This window comes from Spermophilus citellus (genome assembly GCF_964194105.1).
Source record: "Spermophilus citellus genome assembly, chromosome: 5".
In the NCBI taxonomy this organism is placed as follows: domain Eukaryota; kingdom Metazoa; phylum Chordata; class Mammalia; order Rodentia; family Sciuridae; genus Spermophilus; species Spermophilus citellus.
Genome location: NC_138186.1, coordinates 88915307 through 88927488, shown reverse-complemented (window position 1 = coordinate 88927488; position 12182 = coordinate 88915307). Strand labels below are relative to the sequence as shown.

General features: G+C 31.7%; 1 protein-coding gene across 2 annotated transcripts in view; it reads left to right on the top strand.

The window, feature by feature from the left end:
• PHIP (PHIP subunit of CUL4-Ring ligase complex) overlaps positions 1-11950 on the top strand; it is a 138684-nt gene extending 126734 nt beyond the window's left edge. The window contains exons 36-40 of one of the 2 annotated variants that reach the window (XM_081294677.1): positions 1017-1169; positions 2513-2676; positions 3133-3395; positions 3975-4172; positions 6506-11950. In XM_081294677.1, coding sequence (XP_081150803.1) covers positions 1017-1169; positions 2513-2676; positions 3133-3395; positions 3975-4172; positions 6506-7146 — 1419 coding nt within the window. In that variant the 3' untranslated portion in view covers positions 7147-11950. Of the gene's footprint in view, positions 1-1016; positions 1170-2512; positions 2677-2782; positions 2855-3132; positions 3396-3974; positions 4173-6505 lie in introns of those variants that run through there. The other variant, XM_081294678.1, reaches the window with a different exon arrangement.
• The last annotated feature ends 232 nt before the right edge of the window (positions 11951-12182 follow it).

The window sequence follows — 12182 nt, the reverse complement described above, 5'->3', positions numbered from 1 at the left end:
CGATAAGGCCACCAGATGCCAAAATACAGACATTATAGCAATAAAATTGATCCTGTGATGAATTAGATGTCAATAGACAAAAACGAATTATTTTAAAAACATGTCGCACCCTTCATGATACAAAGTAAGAAAACTAAAAACAAAGGGGTACATTCACAAGGCAATAAAGACCATCTATTAAAAAAGCCCATAGCTAACACTGTGCATAACAGTAAAAAACTGTGTTTCTCCTGTTTTAAGATTGAAAGCATTTTAACTATTGTGTTCAACATAGTAGTGGTAATACTAGCTAGTGTAATTTTAAAAAGGAAATAAGCATATATGTTGGATAGGAAAAAATAAAAAATTTATAAACGTAATAATTTCATCTTACATTGCACTTTCTTTATTTTATGATCAAATATATTATCATACTTTAAACTTGATTATACAAAATATAATTGTTATACTTCAAAAAAAGTAGTTAAATCTTCAAGGCTATTGAAAAGATGCAATGCTTTTTGTCCTTTGTAAAATATATCCTATTTTGATAATGTTATAATCTTACACCATATTGTGATCATTATCTGTTGCTCTTCTGCTTTCACTTGCCTCATTTATTGCTTTCAGGCTTTTGCCTTATTTTACATACAATTGGGAAAATAGACACCTCGAGCAATTTGGTACTCCTATATGGAATCAAGCACACTTTGTGAGAACTATTTACATTCATACTTCTTGATTACTTCAAAGTTCCCAATTATTGTACTGAACTTGACATTATTAGAACTTCAGCCTTCACATCAATGGAATATTACCTTACTTTCATTGTTGATGTTTTATCAGTTATAATTTAATAGTTGTGTTTCAGTGAGTCAACAGCATTTAAATTTTATATTTTGGGGCTTTTTTAAAAAAACAAGAGCAATTATTAATAGTTCTAGAGCTTCTATTCATCATGAAATGCCTGTGTGAATCCTTGTACTGAAAATAATGCTTTGTGGTAATAATAATACTGCCTGTCTTCTCTCTCCTAGGACTACAGGGACATCATCGACACTCCAATGGATTTTGCTACTGTTAGAGAAACCTTAGAAGCTGGGAATTATGAGTCACCAATGGAGTTATGTAAAGATGTCAGACTTATTTTTAGTAATTCCAAAGCGTATACACCAAGCAAAAGATCAAGGGTATTTAATTTTATTTGCTTTATGTTTATCTAAAGGAAAAGTATGTTAAGTAGCCAAATGTTGCCTTTTTTTTTAAAATAGAGTAAAATTAACTTTCTATTGTTCTCTTTTTTAAAATTTTAACTTGTTATATATGACAGCAGAATGCATTGCAATTCATATTACCCATATAGAGAACAATTTTTCATATCTCTGGTTATACACCTAGTAGAGTCAAACCATTCGTGCCTTCACACATGTGCTTAGCATAATGATGTCCGTCTCATTCCACCGTCTTTCCTATCCTCATTTCCCTTCCTTACCCATCCCTCCCCTTTGGCTTTTCTAGAGTTCATCTAATCCTCCCATGCCCCCCACACCACCACCACATTATGAATCAGCATCCTTAAATCAGAGAAAACATTTGGCATTTGGTTTTGTGGGATTGGCTAACTTCATTTAGCATTATATTCTCCAACTCCATACATTAGCAATTGCCATGATTTTATTCTCTTTTAATGTTAAATAATATTCCATTGTGTATGTATACCACATTTTCTTTATCCATTCATCTACTTAAGGTCATCTAGGTTGGTTCCACAGTTTAGCTATTATGAATTGTGCTGCTATAAACATTGATGTGGCTGATCCCTGTAGTAAGCTGTTTTTAAGTCCTTTGGGTATAGACTGAGAGGAGTGGGATACCTGGGTCAAATGGTGGTTCCATTCTCAGCTTTCCAAGGAATCTCCATACTGCTTTCCATACTGGCTGCACCATTTTGCAGACCTACCAGCAATGTTTGAGTGTCCTTTGTTCCTCACATCCTCACCAACACTTATTGTTTGTATTCTTAATAGCTGTCATTCTGACTGTTGAGTTCTTAATAGTGTCCTGCTACTCCTTAGTTCCTCTATGAAGTAACACTGATGGCTATTTTTCTTGAAGTAGTATGATTAATATCATCTACTGTTCTTTTTCCAAAGAATGATACATGACAGTGTAATGAGAAGGAGTAGATGCTAAATCTAGGTAGCAATGGAAAATGAATTCAAACCCTCAGGCATGGTTTTGATATGATAAAGTTAATAATGAGTAGTTTTGTCAGTATGCACCATCTGAATTCAGAGTAGAACTTTTAAGAATCTCAAATCTTGGGAAATTTCTAATACAAACACAAAATTAATGGTGAAAATTTTTTAGTTTACTTTACCTCAATAAAGATTGGAAAAGTAATATAAAAGCAATATTTAAATATGGATAAAATTTACTAGAAAAATATTTAAGTTACAAAATTCACTAAATGGGCATTTTCCTTTACAGAGTGTTTGAACACAGTGTTGTGGGTTGTTTTTTTTCCCCATAGATTTACAGCATGAGTTTGCGCCTATCTGCTTTCTTTGAAGAACATATTAGTTCAGTTTTATCAGATTATAAGTCTGCTCTGCGTTTTCATAAAAGAAATACTATAACCAAGAGGAGGAAGAAAAGAAACAGAAGTAGTTCTATTTCCAGTAGTGCTGCATCAAGGTATTTAATTTCTTTTCAGTGGCATTAAGTAATCTATAACTTTGTCATCTAAATGATAGAATTTGGTGTTTTTTTAATACTTCCTTTACTATTCCCTATATTGCAGAATGATATATTTGACATGCAAGTTCCTATGATGTGGAGGATTTTTAATCTTTTAAACTAAAGCTTTACTAGTGTAAGTGCTTAAATTCAAACTGCTAAATCTATACAGTAAAACAGCATTTTTAGGGTAGTGATGGCATCATGCTTTCTGTCATATAACTGTAGCATTTATGGCAATCCTTCACTAAATATTCACTTTTCAAAGGCTCACAACCATATGAAATCCACTACAAATCTCATATTTTAACATATTTCATAATAGTACAAATATTGAATCCAACAGTATTATAAAACTATTTTATTCACTCATAGAGCTGTTAAGAATGATGAACAATGTGATCTTACTTACAGCCCTGAAAGGAAGAAAAGGATTGTAAAACCCCAGTTAAAGTCAGAAATCTCTACCTCTCCATTCTCTACACCTACACGATCAGTACCACCAAGGCATAATGCTGCTCAGATAAATGGTAAAGCAGAATCCAGTTCTGTGGTTCGAACCAGAAGCAACCGAGTAATTATAGATCCAGTTATCACTACTGAGCAACCATCTACTTCATCAGCTGCAAAGAATTTTATTCCAAAAGCTAATACATCTGCAGTGCCAGGGAAAACAAGTAAGACAGTTTCTAAATTGAAGGGTGTATGATGATTTTTTTAAAGATTTTTACTTTGCAGTGGGTTTGGATAATTTCCTGCAGATGCTATTGTCTTTTACTGGCTTTATTGTTTTCTCCATTTAAAAAAAAAAAGTTTTTAATAAGAAAAAGAAAATTGATGTGTAGGAATATCAATGTAGAATAATGCTCAATAATAACAACAAACTGACCCAAACTGCCTGAAGTTAAATTCTAGGACATAGACGTGCTAGCAGTTTGCCGAGGCTTGCTTTCATAATCTTGAACTGCAGCTTCTAAAGAGGCTGCAACTTTTAAGATTGTCTCCTTGGGTATGCCTTTTTCTTATTAGAAAGTAGGTTTCTTGGACTGGAGTTGTAGTTCAGAGTTAGAGCATTTGACCTGAAGCAAAAGGATCTGGGTTGGATCCTTAGCATTGGGGGAAAGAAAAGAGAGAGAGAAAGTAGATTTTCTGAGGAAATTTTTAAGTATCCCTTAAGTTTTGATCCTTTGAATAATTTAAGCAAATCTATTAGACACGGTCCCAAACTTTTTTAATCTTCTCTGTGTGTGTTTTAGTACTAGAAAATTCTGTGAAACATTCCAAAACCTTGAATACTCTTTCGAGTCCTGGTCAATCCACTTTTAGTCCTGGCACTAGGAATAATACTGCAAAAGAAAACGTGGAAAGGGAAAAACCCGTCAAACGTAAAATGAAATCATCTGTACTCTCAAAGGCATCCACTCTTTCAAAGTCATCATCTGTCACTGAGCAAGGTAAGATGTTACTTGTATCCTTTTGAGTATAGTAGATCTTTCTTACAAATGATTTTTTTTTTTTTTTTTGGTGTGGTTGGATTTATTCTTTTTATCTACTTTTTGATTGCCTGCTTAAAAATCATATAGTCTTTATTAGTTGATAAATATAGTAAGACACCCTTTGATTTGCAGTTTTATGTCAAAGGCAAACTATTTGTCATTAAATTTTTTTAAACATATGGAAATAATAATACATTCTAGAATAAAAGACTTTTAATATTTCTGAATATTACAAAATCTAAAGAAATAGATCCTCAGAGTTTAAAGTATATTTAGTTAACCTATTGAAACATTCTTTACTTTTCTAAAAAAAAATTTTGATTGTTATAGATTATAAAATATAATATACTCACCGGACACATTGACACATGCTTGTAATCTCAGCAGCTTGGGAAGCTGCAGCAGGAGGGTCATGAATTCAAAGCCAACCTCAGCAATTTAGCAAGACACTGTCTCAAAATAAAACATAAAAAGGGCTGGGGATGTGGCTCAGTGGTTAAGTACCCCTGGGTTCCATCCCTAGTACCCATCCCAGCCCAAAAAATACAGTACACTAACCTCTAATAATTCATTATGGTTGACTACAATCAGGCTTCCAGTTTAATATATAACTGTTAGTTCCTTATAGTTAAGCTGCTGAGTTTTTTTGAAGTGCAATTTTTTTCTAAAGGTTTTATGTTTGAAAGATGGAGAAAATAACTCAATATACCATATGGCATGTTAAAACGATATATATTCCTTACCTCAGACAACCCAATAATAAGCATTTTGTCTCATGACTTCCAAACTAAGACATTTCTTCTTCAATGTTTCTTTGTAGAAACCTCACTCAATTTAATATTATTGGTGAAATGTCCTCATATTGATTAATGGCATTGAGATCTCCTGTTTTCATAAGCTTATAATCAGGAAGTCATCCTAGCCTTCTCTTCAGCATCCATATCTATTCAGTAGTCTTTAGTTTTTGTTGTTTCTGCCCCTATTGCATAGTTTAAATCCATTCTCACTTTTGACCTTATTGCGGGCCTACATAATTTCTTACTTAGACTACTTAGGTTCCCTAGCTAGTCTTTCTGTTTCATTTTTTAGCTCTTTCTTACCCAATCCACCTTCCACATTGCATCCAAAGTAATCTTTCTGATCACTGATCTTTAGCACATGTGTGCACATGCACATACACAGAATTAAAATCATTTTTGCTCAAATAATACATGGAATCAGATTTTAATTTTTCCTTCCCAACTATTAAGCAAGACTTTTCATTCCTTGGCTCTTGCTTAACAAATTCCAGATTTCCTTACGTTATTTCTCCCAATTATGTCCTAGCCATCTGAAACCACCTTTGTCTTCCCCCTGCCCCCATCTTTGAAGTTTCTTTTTTCCTTGTAGTTTTTTAAAGATCTATTTATTACCTTTCAAGTTTTGAAATATCATCTCCAGGAATCCTACTGTGTTCTTTTTAGGTAGAATCAAGCATTTTCTTCTTTGTTTCTGGAAAATCCTCTTTACTACTATTGTGATACTTAACATGTTGATAAAATTATTATTTTTCATTTGTCTTTTTCCACAGAAGAATATGGGCTCCTTTTTTTTTAATTAACTTATTCTTGAATAACTTGTATTTGGCATATGGTGGATAATAAGTGTTTGAATGAATAAGCAAGTGACTGTGAATGTTTGCATTTTTTAATCTGATTACTTTCTAAACCAAATTTCAAAGGGTTTATTGGCCTGGCTTATGTTAGTCCTGAATCCTAGAGAAATCAGATGTATATAATGATTAGGTTTTAGCATTGCAATACTGGAGTTCCCAGTTTGATTTATATGAAAATTTTGAGTATTACAAATAATCAGGTATAAGGAAGAATGGTACAGAAGTTAAGATATTTAGCTGCTCATGGTGGCTCATGCCTGTAACCCCAACAATTTAGTGAGACCCTGTCTCAAAATAAAAAGGACCAGGTATGTAACTCAGTGGAAAAGCACCCCTGCATTCAATTTCCAATACCAAAAATATATGTACATATACTCATTAATAGTGATTTATTATAAATATTGACACCTGATAGTAGAAATAAGAGACCTTTGCTAATTCCAGCTATCGTCTAAGTTATTATTTGCTCTGAGCTTTTATTTCCCTCAAGAGGCTATCACTAACCATTAAAATCTTTTGCAGCTGTTAGCTCTTTGTTGGATCATGTTATTACATATAAGTGTACCTTATTGACTGGTTTGAGGTTCAAATAAAGAAAACAATTCCATATATTAAATGTGCTATTGTTCCTTTGTAGGAGATTGTAAGAACAATGCTCTTGTACCAGGAACCATTCAAGTAAATGGCCATGGAGGACAGCCATCAAAACTTGTGAAGAGGGGACCTGGAAGGAAACCTAAGGTAGAAGTTAATACCAATAGTGGTGAAATTATACACAAGAAAAGGGGTAGAAAGCCCAAAAAGCTACAGTACGCAAAGGCAGAAAATTCAGAGCAAAATAACATGCATCCCATCAGAGATGAAGTGGTTCCTTCTTCAACATGCAATTTTCTTTCTGAAAGTAATATGGTTAAGGAGGATTTGTTACAGAAAAAGAGTCGTGGAGGCAGAAAACCCAAAAGGAAGATGAAAACACAAAAACTAGATTCAGATCTTATAGTTCCTGCAAATGTTAAAATGCTAAGGAGAAGTAACCGAAAAAAGACTGATGATCCTGTTATAGATGAAGAAGAAGAGTTTGAAGAGCTCAAGAGCTCTGAACCCCATATGAGAACTAGAAACCAAGGTCGAAGGACAGCTTTCTATAATGAGGATGACTCGGAAGAGGAGCAAAGGCAGCTATTGTTTGAAGACACCTCTTTGACTTTTGGAACTTCTAGTAGAGGACGAGTCCGAAAGTTGACTGAAAAAGCAAAAGCAAATTTAATTGGTTGGTAACTTGAACCAAAATATTTTACTTCAAAATCTATAAAACAGGTACAGTTAAGGAATAAGTAGAGCTAACACTTCTGCTTCCTTGCTGCTATGGTGGATTAGGGAATGTTATGATTTGACTTGCAAAAAAAAAAAATCTTAGAAGACACTTCACTTCTTTAAATGAATATATATATATATATAAATATATACATATATATTTTAAATGTTTGCTATTTATTGCCCTTAGATAGGTTATACATTTCCATATTCATTTCATTCACTGTTTGAAACATAAGAAATTGAGGACCTATAATGAATTCCTGATTTATTTATGAAAGAGACAGTTCTGCTACACTCTTAAGGAGCATAATACTCCTAATGATAGAACATTTCATATTAAAATGAATTATTTTTGATCAAGCAAGATTACATTTTTTTCTTGATACAGAGGTCATGCCCCTAGGAAGACAGATGTTACATAGAGTAGCAGTAAATTTAAGGAATGTGTTTCCTCTAAAGATAAAATTCCTACCATTTGATTCCCTAAAAAGTTTAATTTTAGTTACAGAACATTCAACTACAAAATATCTAGAGAAGGCTTTTGCTTTATTCCATTTCTGCCAAACTCAAAATGTGCTGATGAAAAGGAAACATATCCACATTGGAAAACATTTGACTGTCTAATTTTTCAGACCTTGATTCTTATATCAGTCTCTCAATCTCTGTTTATTGTGCCAAAGACTGAGAATCAGTGCAGTGGAAAGCCTGTTTTTTGACTGTCAGGACAGCATACACTTTTCAATATTGGAAAGGATATATATTCTAAAGAGCAAATTATTAAAGAGTTATGCTGAGATATATTCTTTTTTTGGTACTAATAGTAGAAAATAATGCACTGGTGGGTCCTTTGACAGAGATGTCTTAGAGAAATGTTTTAAGTGGTTAAAGGATTCAAGGAAGATACAGGAAAAAAGGTATGGGATTTGATGTTTACTTGTTGATCTGGATTAATGTCATTTCTAAACTTTAGACATATCTGATAGGCTAAAATGACTTACAAAGAAATGTGTCTGTGTGTGTATGTGTATATATTGATAAATGGGTATAATTAAATATATATACAAACACATACTTATATACTATTACCCAGGTATAAATTCCTTTTTTCAGGATTTTTTAGATAGTGGTAGAATAAAAATAATTTTAAAATGTCATACTTTATAGTTTAATTTTAAGGGGAAGATTGGTTATTTTCAATTATTAAAGGTTAAAATAGGCCAAATCACTTTTTATGCAATCATGTTTTATACAGTGGTCTCATTGCACATTGTGTTTTTTCTGCACTTTTTACGGTATCCTTATCACGCTGGTATGTCAATATACACCCTAAAGAAAAACTCCATTTAATGATTGTGCCTTGTATTCTATTATTTTTTGCATCATTAGTAAAATTAAGTTGTCTATTGTAAATGATAACTATATGACTTAGGAGAATGTATTACTATATGTACTGCTATGGAAAAGGAAAGCAGTTATTTATTTGTTTATGGTACAGTTAGTTATTTTATACCTTAAAAACCAACATAAATACCATTTCTATTGTTTAAAAATTATTGTCCATTTTTAAAAAAGTTTAAAGAATGTAGTATTTTCTGAGGACTGATATGGTACAAAAATGTAACCAAAATTTTCAAATACTACATTTTTAAAAAGCAAGGATTGGAAAAATATGTATCAGCATGACCCTAATGTAGAAAAATAAAGTCTTTAATTGAACCTTGGCAAAATACATAATAATTATTCTTATTTCCGATAAGTTAAATGTTAACTGTCATTTGACTGTCTTGAAGAAGAATGAAAAGTGATGCATTTTGGCTTTTTAGATCATTTGTAACGAAATTTGTACAGAAATCCTCCTGTGAAATTAAGTAAACCATTTTCCAGATCTTGACTGGATTGCTGTGATTTTGCAGTTGAATAATAATTTCAAATTTTTCAGGTTTTTTGTATATTTATTTTTTTCTAACAGATATATTTAACTATATAATTGAAATTCAGTAGTTAAACTCTTCATAATGCAGAAATGGATGGCTTGGTTATATAGAAAAATGAATCTTTCAGTTACACCATTATTGAAATTGTATGTTTGAAATTTAAGGCGTTAAAATAATTAGTTGTTTTTGAAGGCAATCTATTTGAAAATATAATTTCCTGATGTTATCTGCATTGTGTTATAAAAAAAGGATAGACTATAAAATCCATTTTTGTAAAAAAAAAAAAAAAAGTGTATAGTCTTGAGGGGTGTATAGAGAAAGAAACAGTGCACACAGTCTTAGAGTACCTCTATATAGTGTATGGATTAGCTCCAACTCTTGAGCAGAAAAATGAGTATTTGCCATCTTTCCTATAACAAGTAAATGTATTGTACCTATTCTAAAGATACTGTATATTTGGCCATATTTGGACATTTTCATACACTGGTTTCTTAGTAAAGCAAAATGACTTGGATCAGATTATTTGTAACAGAAACACTTAAAAATGTATTGATAATACCAGGTATATTTATATTTTTATAATTTAGATTCTATACATTGCAAAAATTGAATTAAGAAATTTAAGTCATTGCCATGTTTTTGTTTTGTTTTACCACTTGGAAAAATACCCTCTTTAAGACAGTAAAGTTATATATGTACTGTTTCTAAGCCAGAATGAAACATTAGCATTTGTCTTATAGGTGAGCAATATAAAAATCTCAAGTTCGCTGCAAGTTTCTGAAATATAATTTGTTACATGCATGGAATGTGGAAATTAATTTACATGTTGATGAATACCCAAGCCTAAATGTTCTCTCTTCCCTAATATTCTCAAGCCCCAGATGAATCTTACAAAATTTGAATGTGACCACTGAGTAGTTTTAAATATTCAATCCAATGATAGTCTTATAACCTTTGGCAATGGATATTTAGCATCTTAAATTTTATTATTTGCAATCTGCTATTATAGCATTGAACCATTTTTTTTTATGACTTAAGTGAGGCCTTATTTTCATTGTTTTTATTGCCCAACTTCACTGCAGACTGGTGGCATTATTACAAAACTGTCTTTCCTCCTTAAGTTTAATTAGAAAAATCATAGAATATGTGTGAGCTTGTTTAGGTCACATCTGAGACATAGAATTGACTGAATTAAGTATCACCTGGAAATGAATTAAGTTTAAGAAACAGTGAGCAGAGAAAAGATCCTCATGCAGCACGTATGTTAATATCTAAAACTGTCCCTTATCTGCAGTGTAGCAAATTATCTAACAAGTATATTGAAATGACATTTTATCTTGTTTGATATTAGCATTTACCTGTTACAAAGTATTATTCATAATGTAGTTTCTCCAGTTAGAAGTATTACTTTAATTTTGACATTCCATTGTATTCATTGATGCCTATATATTTTTCTCAAGTATAATCTGGAAATAATTTTGATTTTCAGTTTTCTATCTAAAGAAAACATTATTCTGAAGGTTTTTGTTGACTGAAATTTATTTTTGAGTACGTTGAAAGGACCAAGGTACTTGAGTGATTAAAGGGCTATAAATGTTCACGTTAAATGCAGGAGGTGTATGATTTTAAAAGTTATAATAGAGGAATTACTTTATCTTCTGTGGATTACAGGTCCCAATTTACATAGAAAATGTTTCTAACATAACAGGTTAGGCAGTGGTTTAGTTTTATTTAGGTAAGAATTTATCTTCCAATAAAGTGGGAAAAATATAACTTTCCTTGCTTCCATCTTTGCACTTCCGCTTACTTTCCCTGTTTCCAAGTGATTTGCGCTAAATTAATATTACATTTACTAAGAAACTATTTTCTTAACTAGCAAAGCACTCCAAATGAAAAGTCATTTTGAACTATGTACAGTACCCAGGAAGAGGTCATTGAGTCAGAAGACTGTAAGTACCACTTTGAGCACTCCAGCGATAAACCTTATACACACTACAGTAAAAGTGAATAGAAAATCTGAGCTATAAATATATATTTTTAGTTTTGATAGCTGTTTTGGAATACTTTTTTAATGCAGATAAAATTATCAGGAAATTAACCTTATATGGCACAAACCAAATACATAATATTGTGTGACTGAGTTTCTACATTCAAGGAGATAAGAAAATAGGTTCAAGATGGTATGTAGTACACATGTGTATAAAGCAGATGCATACAAATGCATACACATACTGGTTACTCTTAAGAATGTGTGTTTATCACAATGATAGACTGTAAAATGAGACAAAATAAAGTTACATTTTTGGACCATATTAAAACTGCAAGAAGACAGGTCTTATAAAAAAGATCTTTTAGAAAACTGTTTAATCCTGTCACAGGATATTTAGACATGTGTAGAATGTAGCTCAATTTTTAAAAAGTAACTGACCTAGAGGGTTAAGGTTGAAACTGACACATTTTCAAATTAAAATTATGCTTATTTTGTACAGAAAACAATGTTAAACACAAGCAAATCTGTTGTATGTAATAAGTAACAGAGTTAAAAACAAATTATTATTTAGCTTTATTGAGGTTTTTGGGTTTTTTTCCTTCCAGACCTGGAGTATCATGTTATAAATAGCAGTCTCACACCACAATAGCAGTACCCTTTCTTTTTGTACATATTGATTGGAACTTTCTTTACTGTTACGTGGACACTTTCTATGTTAGTTTTGATGCATAATTCTTTGAATCCTTTTATACAAACTAGAATGTATGTGTAAGAATTCCTGTCCCTGCAATGTAGTAACTATAAACTTATTTTTAAATAAATAGAAAACTTGTTTTTCTAAGCTCTTTTGTAAAGTCTCATGATTTCTTTGTTTTTTATTTGCTCTTTGTAATATATAAAGCTCTTGATACATAATTTTAACAGGCAATTTACCAAAGTGGTTGTTTGGCAGAAGCCATTATAGTAATGCTGGTTCATTAAAATTTCCAGTGTCCTGTTTAGAGAAATGTTAAAATCACTATCAATTAAAGGAAATTGAGTATCCGAATGTAATTTAATTACAAAAACGACTG